Here is a 20,039-nt window from a genome sequence, read left to right as displayed (position 1 = left end):
CTATGGGGGTTTCGACCGTTGCAATCCTTTCCAGTTTGTTCGGTAAGCTTTGTCATCCTTCACATACCGGTGTTAATCTTTGAGGTAAGGCATACATGTTTTAGAATATCCTAAACATTTGAATTGATTTCACTATGACCAACCAAGCGCACGGATGCGAGCGAGCGTACATGTGTAGCGAAAACAAACCAGCGCGGAAATGGCGGAGGTAAGCCCCAGTGCCGAACTCCGTGCATTGCACTCGCCAGGTGCGAGAACCGTTGTTATTGTAGGACAGGAGAGAAAAAAAAATGCGACTATGGTGCGAATATCGTGCTGCGCCTCACCCAAGGCGAGGAATAGTAATTCAGATTTTGGTGGCCGTTTGACGGGCCCAGTGTGATGTCTCATCCATCGAATTTATGTATACATGTACGAATAAACATTTATGTACTGGAATACTTCATGTTATCGAAACAAGAAGATGAGTCCTCGACAGAAACGACAAGCTCACTGTAATTCACCGTAAGAAAGCACGATGTTTGGATGCCCCGGACGTCACTGCAAAAAAAACATTAATCTGTATCTTTTAACTGCCTAGTAAGCGTACTAATAGCAGGGTCACTGCGGATCGTGTTTCAAGGTGGCAACAATTTGTTGTCAACAAACTGAGACCGGCCCATCCTGACCCGTCCTGTGTCCGACATGTGCGGTGCTGCCGTCGCTTGGTCGTCATTTCAGAACGACCAGTGACAGCAGCAACGCACAACCGCTTTGACGTCGTCCTCGCGTTGAACATACAGCTCTGGTACATCTTGCTATCGCAGTCTGCAATCTGCAACTTGAGAACATACAAGCAAGCACTATCCAAACTGGATCCAGTGTTTCTCAAATTGAAGTGTGCAGTTGCAGGCTGTGAGGAGCACCATTGTCGTCTTTTGGTTTTCTCGGAAGATTTGCACTTACCGCATATCTGGTCCGGACGAATACCGTCCACCAAAATCTTGCTTCATGTGCAGTAGACGTTTGATGTTAGACGAGTCCACGACCAGCGGACTACTGGATGAGTGAAAGATTTTGTGTCTGTGTCTTCCTGAATTCAAGAGCTAGAAAACCATCCGGGTCTGCAAACTTCAATTACGATCCAATAGCTTAAACTCTAGATCGCTATGCCATCCGTTTCAACAACGACAACATGGACTGACGCCCGTGGCGTGTCGGGTAAGTGACCATTGCGTGATTAGGCGCATGCACAGTACTAAAACACACATCTTTATGTTGATTTACCTGCGATAATGCTCGGCTGGACCGCCTGTACCTTGCCCAAGGTAAAAGACTCGTGTTAAAAAGCTATACGCGCATTGAATAAGGTCAACAACAACCGAGAGTTTAGAGGATAGTACACATTTAATTTAAATATGAATACAGCAATGGTCTTCATGACAAAAAATTAACGTCATGCCAATGTAGCATTATATAATGTCTATTGTAAAATAGACATTATTACGGCAACAAGATTTGCCGTTAGACTATAGAATGTACGTGGTTCTTTTCGCTCATACAGTAATTCGTGCAACTTTGATGCGCGATATTGTACAGTACTTTATTTTAGCCCACAGCCATTATACATCGCTCAACGAGCATAACAGTGGAAATCGGGAGAGAAATGAAAAGAAGATATTTTAATCACACCCTCCTATACCAGCAATTGTGAGCGAACCTTTTCTTGAGTATTTTGCAATACATACACAATACAAGACCATTGTCGTTCAATTACAGCTTGACGATATTAACAAGTAAGATATGAATTCTTTGGTAACAAGTTAAAAATGGCGAAACAGGTTTCATCCAGACGAGCCGAGTGGTTGGGTCCTGTGGATTATAGTATATGACGTAATAAATTGTATTATGTACATAACTACAAACATTTTCCTGTCGTGAATGTCATGACGCGCGGGAACCTGCTTTTTGTTCAAGACTTGGGTAATAATAATATAGTTGAGCACCAGGTCTGCCCTCTTTGATTTACCTTCCAGGAATTGTTGTTAGACGATGCACCTGGTTGTGATAGTTGTAAACAATTGAAGTACAGTACTTCTTGGGAAGCTATAGACGGTCCGTCTGGAACTCTAGGCGAGAGGCTTCAGAATGTAATGTGAAGTGGTTCTCACGGTTAGTAGATTTGCTGGTTGCAGGTTTGTCTACCCAATCAGATTCAAGGAACGTTAACCTGTAAATATGTAGAAATGAGTCATTACAGTTACTACATGTACATGTAACTTTCAGTCGCAGGGAAGAAACAAATCCAGCAATCCTATTGACCGGTGAAACATGGAAAAAGTTTGAGCCGTGTGACTACTTACAGTATATATATATATATCTTTTATACTGACTCGAGGTCATCTCGACTCCAGAAAAATAATGTTATCTATCAGTCTTTCGTAATTTTTCAAATGAATAAAGGAAGTTACTTTAGTGGTAGCCTCAAGGATGATAGTGCAAAATACTAACGGGTTGTTCATCTGAAGCTTAAGCTGACCCTAGTAGGCAATGCTACTTCTACTTGCCAACTTGAGAACGAATAATACTTGCATGTACTGCATATTTAACAAGAATGATGCCACAAAATACGTAAAAATGGCCAGTATTTTTAAATGAATGCATGTATTCTGCCAGAATGGTTTCGTTATTCTAAGTTTTTTTGTTTTACATCTACTGAATAGAATAAGATCAAGCAGAGTGGAATTAAATCGAGGACAATCTAGTAGTAGGTGCCAGCGCTTTCACTACAGTCCTTGTGCGTGTACAATCGATGCAATTATTCGTCTTAAAGCACACGGTGGGGTCCTTGGAGCACACTTCAAAACTATGTATGCAAGCCACACCCGCTACATTCCCCTCGCAGTTTTGTCAAGTAGTCTGAGTACGTTGCCCAATAGACCTGTTTTTGGATATTATTTCAAATATACTGCCATATTTTGTCTTTTCAGAGCAATACAAGTACTGTATTGTCCTCATGTACAATACTAGAGTGTTGTATTGCTCTTGAACAGCAGTTTCTGCGGCAGTTAGAAACTAGCGGTCATATTGTAGGCTTTGCCGAGTTACAGTATTCTACAGAAACTGCATAACCAATGTAATTGTGTCAAGGTCATCTAGTTAATACAATATATATTAACGTTCCTTCTCACAATATTCACACAGCCGTAAAAATGGACATAATAATCTAAGTGTATCCGTAGATTCAATCTGTAGACTGTGCCCGCGCATATGGGGTAGCCAACCAGAAGTATTCTCGTACCAGAGAGATGGAACGCCTCGGGAACTGACAGTGTAGGGACCGCCATCAAGGGATGCTCCTGTATTATATGTACAGGATCCAGTGCTCCTTAACGCTTACATGTTCGAGCGCCAGACTGTCCGGACTTGGTCAACGGTTCCACAATATCCGCCTCGTTCTGCCCCGTCGGTGATTAGGAAATGATCGGCAAGCTGTGGCGTGAGATCCATCGATATTATCATAGCGGGAGTAAGGAAAGGTTCGAAGGAGCAGGATTTTTTTTTTGCCTGCGGGACTCGTAGGCAACAACTAAAGACATTAAGGGATAATGTACTGCTTCTCTCTACACGTAACACTTACTTGAAGTAGAAATACGTTATCTGCTGTGCACGCTAGAGAGAGAAAAAAAGAATCGGTGATGCGTTCGGGTCGATCGACTGTATCTTACTGAATTTGCCTGTCCGTACAGTACACAATTCTGCTTGATGTCTGATTCAGGATTCAGAAGTTTACACGTAAATGGCTGATTATGGCCGCGGGAGACAGACACTACAGCCGAGTCCGCTAGTACCTGTAGCAACAGCATAATTAGATACTATATAGTTATGGGCATACCGTAGATACTAATAACTTGTTGGTAGCGACATTGACTCACCTACAAACAAGCGTGCCTAGCGATGAAATATACACATGCCAAATAGAGGCAATTACATTTGGCAAGTACTACTAGTATATACGGCGGCACACTCTAGTAGCAAAATGGGATCGAAACCTGGGGGATGGACGGTCTATCCCAAGATTGCTTCAACCAGCCGAGTTGCAAAACTTCAACATGGACTAAATCGAACCAGAACAATCGAGATAGCATTTAACTCGAACGTAGGTACATGTATAAATACTCACGATAACATTACGCGTTTTCCAAAATGCCCTTCCCTCCTACCTCTTACTATTTCTGACAAACATCTCAGCCCTATATTGTATATGACGACAATGTCAAACCCAACCCAATGTATTTAGCAATAAATATTCTTGGAGTCAAACGGATCTCGTCAAAAGCACGCTAGTCAATGTGGCGGGAGTACTTATTAAGTGGGCTAATTAAGTATTAAAGAAAGCGATTTCGGTTAGCATGTCGCGGTATTTCTCCGGGCGCATGAATTGCTGTCGTGTCAAGGTATTTGAAGAGATTGAGCAGTAACATATACTATCGGTTACTTAATACAGGTCAGAAGCAAGTTTGATCACGTTAATTTGGTCACGCGGCATAAATACTTACCGGTAAATACTATTTGTACTAACTAATGTACTAACTCAATCGTAATACTCTCCTACACTCAACACAAGTTTGTAGTGAATCGAGACCACGGAACTACTAGCTGACGACGTACGCGCTCCCTGTAACCATGGCGCGATCCATATACGTACGCAAAAAAGAACGATAACACACCACTAGATTGTCTGCACGATCGACACAAGCAACCATAAATAGTTTCGTTTGAATGTGGCTCGCCTCGAATGAAGCGTGGTAGTTGCTACTGAACCAGGATTGCTCCTGCTGAGCTAGGCAATACCATGAAATGTTAACTAGTCGCATCACGTTCATTGCGTTTAGTAAGTCCTAGTCGATGTAGAAGGAGTTAGTGTTGATAGCTGCTTTCTTTTGGAACAATTTGGTCACTGGGAAATTCAGCAGTGTAGGTAATTCCCTTACCTGGAATGTCATGGACTTCATAACAAAAGAAGGACCCGAAAATATCGTACAAATGCCTGCCAAGGTTTATTAGTTACCTGACCAAAGGGGTGACTAGAATCGTTTTTGACGTGTACTAATTTTTTTCGACTCTCAGACAGCTTCAACCAAATCTTTGCAAGAGACTTAAATAACACTTTTCCTGCTTACTTCAGATCATGCACGACGTATATTACGCGTGCTTACTGAGTTGGGCATCTGATTACACGTACTACCTTTTGTAGGTCGACAAGAACGAGCGCTGCTGTTGCAAATCTGACGCGGTATTTCGTCACCTTAGGACACACCCAGGATGGTGCGTCCAATGAGTGGTGGGCAAGGTCGACGTAAATAATTTAGGCAACAATAAGGTGTTGATTTGGTTATATTAAAGAATTCACCGATGACACTAACTGCGTAGAGGCTGATAACGAAAGCAATGGTAAGGAATTCGCTACCTTTTGAAGTCCATCTCAACTTGCGGGTTTTGATTGACATTGTGAAGGCATTGATCGACCGTACTCGGCCCAGGTGAGGGTATTTAATCCTTCTCAGAAGATCTCTAGCTTGTCGCGTTAGACGATGGCGAGTCGCCAAGCCAACGGCTAACGAGGTTCGCGACAGAATCCGAAGGACTGCAACATAACGGTCAACTTGCTGGAATTAGTTGATAATACATTTTTTAAAAAGTAAGCAATGCTCTCACACATAAAGTTCGACAGGGGGTTCGCGTCTACTGCAGTTACCGACTTATGGTGGAGCGCTGTTGCGGACCGACTACGCTGGGGTTGTCCGTAGGTACATAAGGAAAAGAGGGGCTATTCGCACTTGGTAGACTGCAACCTTGTGTGGACATGCAGGGTCAATAACAACGGCGCCGTGTCAGTTATGGCAGCACAGGGACGTGTACCCGTACTACATGTAGCAAGCCTTGCAGATGCGTCGCGCGGAAAGCATGATCTCCGCTTTTGAGCCATAAATTCGAGATACGGAACGAAGACCCCAAGAATTCGCCGATGGCGTCAACACTGATTCTTTTCTGCTGTGGAAAATTTTGGCATGTGAGCTCGACAACATTACGATGCGATCACTCAACTCGCTTTCCAAAATATTGAATGCGCTCATAGGTTTTGCATCAAATGGTATAGGACACATCGAAGTTGTTCCCTCCGCGATATTTCGTTCGTCAGTTCGGTGTGCCTCCGATCAGGCTGCTGCCTACTTTTAAGTTTTAAGTATTTGTTGGATGTACTCATTGAATAAATGATGATGCGTTGCTTCAGAACAATGCCCTGCCATCGCTGGGAAAATTTCGGCAACCAGATGACCGCCGCCAGAACCGAACAAAGTTTGAACGGTTTGAATCAAACGTCAACAACGGCAGCTCCAGGACTCCGAGCGAAGAAATATACATATCGGTAAACCGGTGAAGGGAGAGCAGTCGTTGCTAATGGTGACAGTGAATCGATCTTAATAGTCAAATTTGGACGCAAGTAGTAGTAAAACTACTACTTGTATTAGTACTACATACATGAATTGTCCAATATTATGGATAATATTGAATCGACACAATTGGTTACTTCAAAATAGTACGGAGCGCGACTATATTGTTTCGTTGAACGTGAGGATTACTGGTTGACTGACCGCGATGCACCTCAAGTCCCAACCGCCCAGCGCTCCAATACACTGAAAACAGGTTGCTGTAAAATAATTTTTTATCAAAAAAACTAATATAGTAGATGCAATTTATTTTATCCCCCCCCCATTGTTGCTACTATTGTACAGTACAGGCACGTAACCTCCTTCCACCGAAAATCTGAACCTCGTGGTTTCGCCGCTTTGTTGAGATGTGTGTGGCGCATCAACATTGCCGTTGTGATCGATCCCGCAGAATTGCCAGGATCGGATGAACCTGCCACGTTTGGTTTCCCGCATCTAATCACCATCTTGATAGGTACTGCACCCAAAGCGCAGCACTGAAGCACCGGCCAACCAGAATCAGGTCCGAAAAAGGGAAAGATTGGTCAGTACATGTATTCGGCATATTTTAAATTTCGGCGTATATAAATTAATGGAAATGTGCGTGTGTGTGTTTTTTTTTTTTAATATATACTATAGCTGCAATGGGTTCACTTTGACTTTAGTTTAAAAAGCACAGGCGCTGACCCACCAATTTACACGTGCACACGTGTATTATTAGTGCATGTAGTAATATTTTCTTACGTATATTTCGAATTATGAAATTTTCTTCTTATTTCTCTATTTCGCTAGCTGTGAAGTGAAGTTTCTAGGAACGGATGGGATGCACAAAGTTAAAAAAAATAAAATCGACGAAGGACAGGCCAGGCATTCTACGGAATTTGCGCCTAACTTCGCTGCGGTCTGCATGTAGCTCTGCACCAAGGTGGATCGTATCGTTCGCATGCTAGTTTGTGATGTTAGCGACTACCGCCGCATCTCTCGATGTGTGATTGAACTGGTTTGGCAAACCTTGCCCTTGACGCTCAACGACGTCACCGGTGGATGCACAATGTCTATCGCCCCTTCAACGGCGATGGGGGGAAACGCGGCTTCGCACCAGCCTGACCAGTAAAGCTTGACATGAGATGATCCCACCAGTCGCGATGTCGTGCTGGTGCAGATAATTTCATCCATCGATCTCGCTGCAGAAGCTTTTTTTGCCGCACTGTCTTGATCATAGCTCAGCTGAAATTTGCGAAGATAGAAGGGCAGTCGCGCACCGGTCGCTTAGACGAAGTGTGCAAGTGTACGCCGAGAATGCCAACAACGCCACAGCGCAGTGTGTCAACAATGGAGAGACTGTTGCGTCGTGGTTCATCGAGGTACCAGAGAAGAGAAAAAAGGATGTGGTTGTATTTTTGGGGCGGTATGTGACGAGCATTTCGATAAAAACGGTGTCACGGAGACCTCACTGTGTCTTGCCGGATTCATGGATTGCATTACACTTGCATGGCGGACTACTTCAACAACGGTTTGGACCAGCGCAATCGAAAAAAGCAAATCCGGGCACCATATGCTTTTTTGAAACTCAAATGCCAGCTGGTGTCTTAGTCGCAGCATTTGAAATTTGTCCAGGATCCTCCAAATTATCCAGGCACGCAAGAGGCCAGACTACCAAAATTGCGCTGTTTTCGCTATGCCGACATTGGTCGAGCACTTCGCTGGCTATTGATGTGAACTGTATGACTGAAATATTCACAGGACGCCTGTTTGCTTTAAGTTTTTTTCATTCGCGAGGAGCAGTACAGTGTAAAATGTCCAGGACTTATTGAATCCTATAAATGTTGTTTGAATTCGAAGCAACATCGAGATGGAGCATCGAACCCTCCAATCTCAGGATGGCACCGATTCAGCATCACCAATTCGGTTCCTTTGAAACCATGTTGATTTGTGAATGGTCACGACTGGAATGCATGAGGTTATTGGAAAAGTCCCGACGACAAGGGAAATCCCAAACGATAGCCTCGTGATTTCGCTTCAAAGAATCGATGCTACGGAGACAAAGTAGCTGGTGAATGCGTAGCATTGCTTATTGCGACGTAGCACATTTGCTTCTTGCAAAACAGGATGCTTCAGCGGTGGGAAGTCAGATGTTTGTTTCGTTACTATGGTCATCTTAGCGACGACTTGATTCACTCAATTCATCGACGTATGCTGCAGAACAAGCCTACTCCTATGCTACATCATCTGTTGCTCTTCGCTTCGACTTTCCAAACTTAGTGGATAGTATGGGTCATTCAAAATCGTAAACCTCGGGTATTTTGTACTATCGATGAGTTTAGCAGCATATTTTTGCTGATATATACGCAAGTTCTTTTTTATGCTTATGAGGATTCGAAACAACGTTTAAACCTGGACTTGGTAAGGATAGACTTTTCACATCTAGCGAGATCAAGTTGCCCTGCTGCTGTCAAATGCTTCAGAATTCACGCCAGACTTCAAGTTGATATGGCTCCATAAGCTGGCCACCGTTCATGCAGTGTCCTCTCCTTGTCATCTTCAACAACAGCCATGCAATAACCTTCACAATTCTATATTCTGAATTATAATATCATATCGCAATAGGAAGTACAAATCGTATAGTGAACTCACTAAAAGCAAAACAGATAATTCCTATAATTATCATGTTAAACAGTCAAATAGTCACTGAACTAGCACATATCAAAGGTTCGTGGGCCGGGACGCTTTTCGTTGTTCGTCTACTCTCGCCAAGCAGACCTAGCGTTGCATCGCAGCCGGTCCTACTGTGTATCCGGCAGGTGGCAGGTACTAGTAACAGGAACCAATCGATGCGCCGGCTTGAAGAAAACGAGAAGCGCGACCACTTTGCCACGACCCGCCACTCTCGTCAAAAACCACCACGATTTGACTCACCATCAGGGTGATCAGAGCCCAAGCAACCCGAGTCGCCTTCCAAATCGCCAGCACCGGACCATGGGGTCTCCTCATTATTCTTTTTGCAGTCTTCGTTTCACACGACTTTCATAAGTATGACCCGGCCGAGGTTAACTCTCGCCCTTTTGGTTCTAGTCGTCAGTCTAATTAGCGTGTCAGCCTTCGACTGGACATTCTGGAATGACGACGACGATGCCACTCCAGCTCCAGCCAAGAGTGCTACCAAAACTACACCAGCCCCTTCGACACCTACGCCGACCACGACGACCCCAACGACTACCTCTCCGACTGCGTCCGGATCGTCTAACCTTCCGACGGCAAACACTCCTGCCACTTCTGGTTCCTCTTCACTCGATGATATGGTCGCTTCCGGATCCGGATCATTTATCGATGCTTCCTCGATCAAGGTCAATGCTGAGCTTGCCAAGGTGACGGAAGCCACCAACGATATCAAGTCGACATACCGCAACTGGGTGGGACCTCGGGCCATCTCGCCCGACGCAGCCTGCTACCGTGAAGCACATATCATGGATACGTGCCCTACTAACTTCGATCGCAACGAGGCCACTAACACGTGCTGGGCCGAGTGTCCGATTGCGTACCCTGTCGAGTGTGGCATGCAATGCATTCGCCAGAACGACGACTGTTTGATGGAAACGCTTAACAAGGTCGGTGCTGTGGCTAACTCTGCTCTGGCTATCGCTTCTTTCGGTGCCTTCCAGAAGCTGTGGCAGGTTACTAAGAACGTGCATCGGGCGTTCGACTGCGTTAACATGATGATCGGTACCATGAGATCCATTATCCGTTATGTGCGTAACATCAAGACCGCCGACCCGCAGGCCTCTACAGACAAAATTTTGAACATTATGTACCAGTCGAATAATATCGTGACGGATCTGCCCATTGCGGTATACCTGTGCATGGGTTGGGAACTGCCGAGACCGCTCGATATCTCTGGTCGTGTGCTCACGACGATGAACTGGATTCTGTTGAATGCGATCGCCTACAAGGAAGACATCATCTCGAGCTGGGGCAAGTTCAAGGCGTTCTTGGTCGGTGCCAACTTCACAGAAGCCGCCAACAAGATCAACGAGACGGAGATTGGAACACTCAGTGATGCTCTCAAGTCCAACTCCACGTGTGGCTACGACCTTCGAGCGTTGACGGACCGCACGTGGAACACCGTGAACCAGCTGCGAGCAGACAACCCAGGCATCTCGGAAGACGACCTGCGTCTCAAGGTACAGAACACCCAGCTTGTGACGTCTGACATCGCAATCGTCACCAACAACTGCATGGAGCAGCTGATTTCGGAGTCCGACGAGGCTACGGCCTACAAGACGCGTGAGAAGATTCGCACAGCGTTCAGCGGCATGATCAACCAGCTTGTGTCTAAAGGCAAGAGTAACAATGGCTCGAGTGAGGATGCGAACCAGTTCATGTACACGGCGTTCAGTAAGACTCTCATTTCGATCGCCGTTACCGGTTTTGACCTCATTGGTGTCATGGGTTTGGTCGCTGCGTACCTCCAGACGGTGTGTGGTCCGACGAATTTCATCGGTGAGATCGACGACGGCACAGACCCTAAGACACTAGGTCTTACCACGATTCAGAAGGCTTTCAGCAACAGCACAATGTCCTGGACCAAGAAAGGTGACGGTGCAGTGATCATTGATTTCAAGAGTGTAGACACGAAGGACGTGACGGTCAACATCATGTCTGGAGGTGACAAGATCGACGAAGTAGAGGTTAAGGCTGGGAGCACAGCAAAGTGGGTGTCCAACGTCACGGCTTTAGCAGGCAAGACACTCTACTTCGATCGTTGGCGTCCAGGATTCCTGGGTTTGCCAGGTACAGGAGGTGGTTCACTTCTCCTGTGGGTGCCTCACGCATCTCAAGGTGGCCACTTGGAGGTTCAAGCTAAGCTGAACGTCAGCTAGACACAGTCTAGCACCCAATAGAGCAGAGATAGTAGTGCGTTCAATAGTCAATAAAGTAACATATTAAATTATATGTGAATATTTCTCAACAAAAATCGCGTTCTTGTTTTCATTGTATATACACTACGCCCTGGGGATACCAAAGCGAAAAAGATCTCAACTGTAACTCGATATTATGACCACCATGAGCTTGATCTGTGTTTCTTTGCGGACATCTTTGCCATAGCAGTGGATACCTATCCGGAACTCGTCCGAAATCAACCATCACAACGCGGTGTTGCAGCCGACATACATCAGTTCTTATTAAGTGTATAACAGCGTCGGAGTGGGTGCTGGTAGCACTAATAATGCTGTCACATCTATGCACAATGGAGAATCGTCAACACAATCTCGCGTTTTGACTTGATACATTCGTACTTCAAGGAGCAGTACGACCACATGAAAATGCAAGAGCGATTCGGTGCGGACCTGTTAACTGCGCAGAAACGGTGGATTTGAAAAGGGCGCCATGAAAACCTGATGAACACGTGCGTTCGAGAAAGCGATCTGCCAAGAGCCGAAACCACACTTTTCGTAGCCACCTCGTGTGAGCCGGTTGATCCTAAAAAAAAACTCGGTAAATTTGCTCGCAGAAGTGGCGTTTTAGCTACGTACATACTCGCAAACACAGCACCAAGCATTAGCATGGTACCACTATGACTCGAGTCGGAGCGAATGGCTCGATGCACAAATTTCCTTCGTGGTCTGGTCCACCAGGAGGAAATTACTTCGACCAGGTCGTGGCTTCGGAACAGATTCCGGGCCCAACGGTAGTTGACAAAGTTGCTTAGCGAAACCTAGTAAACCTACTAATACAGAAGCGCCATTCCAGAAGCCCCATCTCCAAACTCTGAAATTATTAATGTGCCATTCGGCAACTTCAACAGGTTTACAAGGGTTTAACAAACTGACAGCAGTGGTATTAGCTACGAAATATCAATTGCGCGTAAGGAAGAGGTCAATGCAGCAATATGGCCTGCGAACACAGGAAAACTTGGCCACACGCTCTTGCAGGATACACACATACATGTACGCGAACTCTATAAACGTGTGGACACGGGGAATATGCTTGAGAAAGATTGTCGCAGCGTCCGCCGCTCTATCGACAATTGCTGTGTGGCTTCATTGCAGCAGCATACTTTATGTTGACTGGCGCATGTTACCCAGCAAGGACAAGGTTCTGAGCAGCGCGACAAGCGACGTAGCGATCCTCGAGCTACACGAACAGTTTGAAAATGATTGTTTAGCATAACATTTTATTGCTAAAAGCCACCTCACACATCGATACGTACTAGCCTTCCACATTGTTTTGCCAACTATGACTAGCGCACACCGAAGAATCAAATGCTTTTTGTAGTATAAGTAGTGCTCAATTAGTTGCCGCGGGCATCTTGCTGCTACATAACAGATCAGTGCGAGATTTCTTGCCTCGAGCAATGACGAGGTAAAGATGTCGCACATCGTCTCGTCATCGTAGTGCCGACCAGCAAAAGAACCATGTTCTGGCGCGGAGGCATATTCCAGTGGTAACCAGCGAATGTAACCTTGTTGATTGGAAGACAACCATTATTGACAATCCAGCTCTCCAGACCTTCCAAGTTGCAGTAGTTGCAGTAGATGGAAAAAAAGAAAAAAAGGCCACAGAGATAATTATATATGTATATATATCTGTGACGGGCCATCACTGATGGCAATGTCAAGAGTAACTCCACGCCATCGCCACATTGCAGCTTGCACTGATTGCCTCGGATCGAGACTCTCGATGTGTGTTTGCCGCGACCGGAAAATATTGCCAGAGGAGCAAGCACTGAATGTGACATTGACATTCAGAGTCAAGCAGTGCTCACCGTCCATCCGTTATCTAGAAAATTTCATTCGAAATATTTCGACTCGCGCCTTGTCTACCACGCTGCGCGACCAGACAAAGTCGTTCGTGCATCCTCGCATCAAAGTTTCGCTATCTTCACTGAATCCACTGCTACGACGCAGTGCTCGTCACTGCCAAAGAAACCATGCCGACGCGTCAGATGTCTCGCAGTAAGACTCGTACTCATTGCAGTACAGCCAGTGAATGTGTCGCCCCCTCATGGCATGAGGATTATTATAGCGCGCTGCACTCGAACTTTCGATTCGGTGCGATGGGATATAATGATCTGCTGGACTACATTGTACTATTGGTCAATCTTCTACCGGTTGCCCCAATCGATGGATGACGGAGTGGCGAAATTTTAGCGATCTTCGTTGACAAGTAATTTGTAAAATAAATAAATAAATAAATAAAACACTGCTGCTCTGTAATGTATAATATTACGTTGACATGGCACAAGCTAGATACCTACTAATTAAAAGAAAACCCTCGTGATGTACTTATATTTTACTGGAATGTCCACGGGACAAACTCTGGTAACCGCCTAGACCATTATAAGCCATTAATATATAGCCCGATGAATACTTTCCGTAGAATGCCAGTCATACTACAGTATACTATATAGCCCAGAAACATTGCTGGCGTGCACCTTAAAGTTAATCATACGCTTAGAGAAAAGTAGCAACTTGCCAGGGCTACTCTAACAGCTTTTTAATTGAAAATAGCGACCGACAAATCACTCACAACTTGTTGAGAGGTCAGAGATGTCTCTACAAAATAAATCAAAATACATGGCACCAGCATAACGTTTTCTACCGGGGCAGTTTTATTACTGCACCCCTAATCATCGTCGAGAACTCAACAGTGGAAGGTGCTTTGCAAGAATACTTTTCGAAACATACTAAACTCACAGTATCCGGCAATGTACTTGACAATCACGTGGCGGGTGCTGGTTGCTATTTTACTCCAACATCTACTGGAAGCGCTGAATAAGTACCCAATGCCTATACAGGGCAAGTATGACACGTTCAAGCTTCTCAGCTTTTCTTGGAACTTTGAGGTCGATGCTAGTTACAGTGGCAAGTAACCGGGGAGTAACAAACGGCACTCTTTCAACTTACGAAGTGAACACAAACGAGGAAAATTTGCAATCGGAACGGAGTCCATTGAATTTGGTGATTTTATCTAAAAACATTATTTAACAGTATAATTTACTATAAAAACAATTTTTGTATGCACATGCACATGTACATGAAACATTTAAGTAAATGTTTTTATTTTAATTTAAATTGTTTTTTTTTTTATATCCCTATAATATTGTGTTTTACATTTTATCTAATAAACAATAAAAACATGTTTTATTGTTTTGTTTAATAATTGTCAGAAAGCGGGTCGATCTTAAAAATTGATGTCACCATTTGTACAGATGGTGGCGGAGCTTGTGCTAAATTTTTCATGTCATCTCGCCACCTTTCACTGCTACCACTAAACTTCAAACTGTTGGCTCTGCTATCGTAGCTCCATCAATCCCCCAAGTCTCTCACCATGGCCTCGGACCTCGTCGCGTACGTCTCCAAGCTGCTGCCGGGCTCGGCCCTGCCCGATCTGACGGCAAACATCAAGAAGAATGACTTGGCTCCCGTCGTGGCGGCCGTTCACCCCAAACTATCGCAACTGCTGGCGCTAGAGGCCGAGACAGACGTGGAGGGCGCTTTCGTCCTGCTGTTCGACGTGGTCGTGCAGATTCCTAACGCACAGGACGAAGCGCTTAAGATCCTGCAGGTTATTAAGAACGACAGTAAGGCCAGCGCTGTGCTGCGTCTACGCGTGGCCGCCGCGCTCTTCAATAAAGCCAAGACGCTGCCCAAGGTGCAGCTCCAGGCGCTGCTGAGCGTTCTGGACCTGGCCCGAAGCTCCAACAACGTGGATCTGGTGGCCCCCTACTTGACGCAAGTGGATACACTGCTGGCCACGCACACCCTCAGCGTGGAGGACCGTCGCGCGCTTCTATTGGCCGTGGCCGACGTGCTGGACGAGGCCAACGACAAGCTCAAGGTGCTGGCCGTATTGGAGCAGTACTTGGCTACATACGAGCAGGGACAGGTGGCCAAGGAACAAGCAAAGCGGGCCGTCCAGATCGTGCTGCAGAACCCCGTGGCCAGCTTCCTGGCCCGCGTAGACTTGGCGGCCAACTCGGTGGTCCAGGCCTCGCTCAAGGGCGACAAGACGCTGGAGCTGCTGGACATTGTGTCTACCAAGACACTGAAGGAGTTCGTGGCCTTCCAGAAGAACGCAACGGCAGTCTTTAAGGACAACGGCCTGGTCGAGGCCGAGCTGGCCGACACCATGCGGCTGTTCACGCTGTGCACGCTGCCCACAGGCTTCCAGGCGATCTCGTACGCTGACGTGGCCGCCGCTCTGGACGTGGCCGGACAGGACGTGGAGAAGTGGGTCGTGCGGGCCATCACGGCCGGCGTCGTGAGCGCCAAGATCGACCAGCTGGCCCGCACTGTGACCATCTCGCGCTCGCTCCAGCGCCGCTTTGGTGCCGAGCAGTGGAAGGAGATCGACGTCAAGCTACAGCTGTACAAGAAGAACGTCGGTGGTCTGCTGGATATTATCAGGAACGCGCGACGTGCTCAGGAGCAGCAGTGAGCGACGTGAAGCAGGGAACACGCAGCGGTGGGGCCAAGCGGCCGACGCCGGTCAGACACGAACAGTAGAGGATAGTGCCACTTAGTGTGCGCTACCGGATCAATCTACTGCTACAGACTGTGATGGCGGGGAAGTAACTAGACAGGATGCGTGGATGTACGTTCGTGCGATAAGAGAGGAACACCACTTCGTATTTTTTTTTGCTATCACTGGCACTTTAGCACCTATTTTTGAGCTAATTCGTGGCCTTGGAATAGCATTGTTTTGTGAATGGAAGGAGGCTACTACGTTCGAGTGGCCCTGCGGAGTATGGCCAAACACATCCAACCTGTCCCAATTGCGCCGATTGATGAGCCCGCTCAGGCTAAGCAACCCGATAGACGGTGGGCGAGACGTGCGGTGGGTATTTTACTGTTAACTGCTTTCAGGTCGCTTAATTCATATTTTTTGGGCTCGTGTTTTCTTGTTCAGGTTCCACGAGATGCAGCTATCGTGCTTGCTCTTCACATGACATTTAACGAGGCAGTGCATGTACATGACCCAGTCGATACAAACGAAGCTGATCGCATCGTACGAGTTGTATCTTGATCATTCTTGTGTGATTAAATTTTGACAAATGCTATTTTTTTCTTTAACAGTTTGCGTATTCCGTGAAAGGATTAGCGGATCAAATGCTCTTGCCGATACTTATGAGTGACCAGCATGTACTCCAAGACGGAGATTTATCATTCCAGCACGATGTTGTGCCCGTCGCTCCGGGAAATGATCGACATGCGTCGAAACTCATCCGAAAGCAAATAAAAAAACGTAAACAAAGTTTTGCAACAGAGAAGACGTCCGCATACGGGAACTACGCGGCATCTCGAGCGTCGTCGCGTACAGAATCCCGCTTTGGGTCACGATTCGGAGGGTCAAGAGTGTCGACGTCAGTTCGTAAAGGTCATAAGATGTCGTTGGCGCTGGGTTTTAATGGTGGAGAATTCATGAATTTAGAGAGCCAAGCATCGAACAATAATTCTCCGTGGCTTTCGTCGTCTTCAGTAACCAGCACCGCGAGAGGAGCGGTAGATTTTGCTGAATTGCAGCGAAGAACCGACATCGAACGCGACTTGAGTACTCGGGACTCTGTACGAAGATCAAATGACGAGATTAATCGCAAGAATGAAGTTCGAATAAAACTTCGCTCTCTGGCTGATCCAACAGTTTCTCTCGAAAAGGAGGAGGCGATGATAGCGGCACTAGGAGAACGAGGACAACGCTCTCGTCTTCAGCAGAGTCGACAAGGTACTCGAGGTAAAAACCCAGCCACGTTGTCACCATTAAACGGTAAACGTGGACTGAATCTCACGACGCTGGATACCAATGAGAACATGACGTTCCGAACGGAAGACTACGAAGGACTCACCTCAGACGTCGTACTGTATGGCAAAGGTGGTGAGCTTCTGATCTCCGAGAATTGCTTCGTTGTTGAACACAAATTGCGTCAGGAACTTCTGCTCGATCTACATACTCGAGGAGTGATTCAACCGCGTATCAAACTTGTTGGAACGTCCAAACCAGCCGAGGAAAACTCGCCAATTACCACTAAAAAATTGCGGTCGCCTCCGCGGCCACTGCGCTCGCCGTCTCCACTGAAACATACAGTCACTAACACCACCGAGTTTGGAGATCAGATCGGATCGTTTGAGTCGTCGTCGAGTCTTTCATTTGACTTTCAAGGAGTACCTCTTGCCAAGGGAGTCGCGCTCAAGCTTCCCGATCCTCCAGTAGCTCAGTCTTCTCACAACAGAAATGCAATACCACAAAAAGCAGGGAAGAAGACGGCTATTCTAGAAAACTTGCCCAGTGCCAAGCTTCTCACTGCGTTAACCAGTGATCCAACCGTTATTAAGGCATCGCAGAGTGACTCGGCTCTACAGAAAACTTCAAGGATCCAATCCTCTGGAACGGCCAAGATGACGAGTGCTGGGAGCCCTGTACTACCCAAACATGTCGTAAGTTGATCGCTTTTAATTAGTGGGCGTTATATTTCTAACCATGATGTATTTAACAGCACAACGGTGAGAAACATCTACAGAACTTACGGATCCGAACTCCAGCGTATCCAAATCGACTGTCCCACAAGACACCGTTGTCCATCGACGGAGCAGAAAATCTCTTTTCACTCCACGAAGTTAGTATCTTATTGTACATTAATAATTGTGCGTGCTAGTACTTACTTGTATCGTTCCACAGCATCATCAAGCAACAAAAAGCCTGCGAAACGTAAAGTATGTACGAGAATTTCCGAAGTCGCCAGCGGGAAGCATTCAACGTTTTGACGCTGCGAATGACTGGAAGTTGTCCACACCTCCATTACCGTTCCCTTCCAAAACAATGGCTGTTCAACACAAATAGTGACCTAGAGTTCGAAGTTTTTATTCGCTGGTTTTCTCCAGTTGTTTCAAGCGACTGGCCCGGTACTTGTCCACATCCTTGTCGCGTTTCATGGTGGCTCCTACGAACGCTGTAATGATCTGAGTATTGAAGATCTGGTACACCAACGTCTGGTTGTAGAAGAAGTTCGCGTTGCCAGAGGCCGGGAACAACCACAAGAACCACATCACGGGCAGCATGCACGTGGCCACACCCAAGCCGAGCACGTAGACAAACCGGTTTTCGATCGCTGTACACAAATTTCACGTCAGCAAGCCGTGAACAGCACGAGTATTTAAGTAATGACGTACTCATTATCGTCTTCGGGTGCATCGCCAGCATTGAAAGGAAGAATCCAAAGTCTCCAAAGGAGGGATACGCCTGGAATAGAGAAAAGATGCCGATCAACGCACAAGCGTAGGCTTGAGGCCGGTGTCTATATTCCATTTTTTGTCACAAAAAAGTTAGTAAAACTAATAAGAAAAGCACTGGAAAATAGAGAAACGTACGCCAAGCGCAGGTAGATCGGGACGATGTAGATGACTGGGTGCAAGTGCAGCACGAAGAGGAAATATGGGATAAAGCGGTCGAAAACTTCCATGAAGAAGTACCAGAAGATGCCAATGTTCGGGGTCAAATCCGAGTATTTCGCCACCCACACGTAAGTTTCCTGCATGGTACGATAAAAAAAAACAAATTAGAAAAAAAAATGCTCCTCTCTCAAACTCAACGGAGCCGTACCTCCAAAAATCCCCAACCTCCAGTCAAACTCCACGACAAGTAGAATAGCAAACCCAGCCAGGCGATAACTACTATAAGGCATTTTACTACTAGCGACACCAAAGACGAGTCTTTGACTGAGCGTAGTAGCAGCACAATGGGTATCATCAGGAAGAATGGGTACACAGATAGATACGTGCCCACCGCCACACACATCATTGACGCAGCAAGAGCTCCTAAAAAACACAGCATAGTAATACAAAATTAAAATCATTTTACTGGTAAATGATACAATACATGTAAATATTGTCACCTTCTGAGGCGAAGACCAAGCTGTAGAGCACTGCCAAGTGTGTAAAGCCCACTGATGACATGGCTACACTTGATGCCAGTGAATACGGGTTCATCAGTGCAATAAAAGCCACTGTCGTTGGCAGATTTTTCGGTTTAAACAGCGGCGAAACGGGCACTAAGGTAAGCCAAACCTCCTTATCCTGAAACGTGAAGCGACGTCCCTCTTCCAGCTTCAAATTCCTCTTACAGAGCCGAGCGAAGCCCATGGCAAGTAGTAGATCCACGAGAATGAATACGGTGCATATGATAAAATATTGGAGAGACGCTGGGGCCACCTGCAGCACTGGATACAGCAGAGCGAAGAGCAGCGGGGGTTGATGATAAACGTCCCCAGAGTAGGGCGAACCGGTAGTTTGGAAGAGAAATACTCCCTCCTGTAGGCGGTGAAATGACGAGATAGACGTGGACAGCTCGGGGCGGGTTGATAAAGTCACGTGGATGGACGGCACAACGTACAGGAAGGCGCGTACGCACGCGCCTAGCAGCAGCACGGCGGGTAGACCCACTCGCGGCATATTTAAAAAAAATGGGTTCGTGCAATCGTAGATTTTTTTTTTGCTACAGAATGGACCAATCAGAGTATACGTTTGCCCCGAATAGTGGTCCGTCCACTGTATTGAATAACCCTGGCAAGTTCTTAAC

General features: G+C 46.2%; 5 protein-coding genes across 6 annotated transcripts; 3 read left to right on the top strand and 2 right to left on the bottom strand.

Moving 5' to 3' along the window:
* Positions 1 to 499: 499 nt before the first annotated feature.
* On the bottom strand, positions 500 to 992 carry PPTG_23981 (hypothetical protein; the record flags this gene model as incomplete). The annotated part of the gene is made up of 3 exons (XM_008914554.1): positions 500 to 540; positions 649 to 797; positions 946 to 992. The coding sequence occupies 3 exons, from the start codon at positions 990 to 992 to the stop codon at positions 500 to 502; spliced, it is 237 nt and encodes a 78-aa protein (XP_008912802.1).
* Positions 993 to 9,502: 8,510 nt separating this feature from the next.
* On the top strand, positions 9,503 to 11,347 carry PPTG_16970 (hypothetical protein; the record flags this gene model as incomplete). The annotated part of the gene is made up of 1 exon (XM_008914553.1): positions 9,503 to 11,347. The coding sequence occupies one exon, from the start codon at positions 9,503 to 9,505 to the stop codon at positions 11,345 to 11,347; it is 1,845 nt and encodes a 614-aa protein (XP_008912801.1).
* Positions 11,348 to 14,798: 3,451 nt separating this feature from the next.
* On the top strand, positions 14,799 to 15,908 carry PPTG_16969 (hypothetical protein; the record flags this gene model as incomplete). Its single annotated transcript, XM_008914552.1, has 1 exon — positions 14,799 to 15,908. One exon carries the CDS (start codon positions 14,799 to 14,801, stop codon positions 15,906 to 15,908), a length of 1,110 nt encoding a protein of 369 aa, XP_008912800.1.
* Positions 15,909 to 16,178: 270 nt separating this feature from the next.
* On the top strand, positions 16,179 to 18,120 carry PPTG_16968 (hypothetical protein; the record flags this gene model as incomplete). The annotated part of the gene is made up of 4 exons (XM_008914551.1): positions 16,179 to 16,307; positions 16,380 to 16,478; positions 16,547 to 17,902; positions 17,962 to 18,120. The coding sequence occupies 4 exons, from the start codon at positions 16,179 to 16,181 to the stop codon at positions 18,118 to 18,120; spliced, it is 1,743 nt and encodes a 580-aa protein (XP_008912799.1).
* PPTG_16967 lies at positions 17,889 to 19,924 on the bottom strand. Of its 2 annotated transcripts, XM_008914550.1 has the most exons (5): positions 19,065 to 19,924; positions 18,833 to 18,993; positions 18,635 to 18,759; positions 18,128 to 18,573; positions 17,889 to 18,065 (listed from the first exon to the last, which is right to left on the bottom strand). In XM_008914550.1, exons 1-4 carry the CDS (start codon positions 19,315 to 19,317, stop codon positions 18,264 to 18,266), a joined length of 849 nt encoding a protein of 282 aa, XP_008912798.1. In that variant the 5' UTR covers positions 19,318 to 19,924; the 3' UTR covers positions 17,889 to 18,065; positions 18,128 to 18,263. The 2 variants fall into 2 exon arrangements, with proteins under 2 accessions (XP_008912798.1, XP_008912797.1); XM_008914549.1 differs by having other exon boundaries at positions 17,889 to 18,573.
* Positions 19,925 to 20,039: the final 115 nt, after the last annotated feature.

Source organism: Phytophthora parasitica (genome assembly GCF_000247585.1).
Source record: "Phytophthora parasitica INRA-310 unplaced genomic scaffold supercont2.61, whole genome shotgun sequence".
NCBI classification, from domain to species: Eukaryota; Oomycota; class Peronosporomycetes; order Peronosporales; family Peronosporaceae; genus Phytophthora; species Phytophthora nicotianae.
This window is presented reverse-complemented; position numbering and strand designations above follow the sequence as displayed.

Coding starts and splice junctions, on each gene's coding strand:
- PPTG_16967 (XM_008914549.1), bottom strand. CDS start 19,317: ATGATTTTAATTTTGTATTACTATGCTGTGTTTTTTAGGAGCTCTTGC. Junction 18,994..19,064: donor GAGGTTGGGGATTTTTGGAG/GTACGGCTCCGT, acceptor CGTACCATGCAG/GAAACTTACGTGTGGGTGGC. Junction 18,574..18,634: donor GCACCCGAAGACGATAATGA/GTACGTCATTAC, acceptor ATTTGTGTACAG/CGATCGAAAACCGGTTTGTC.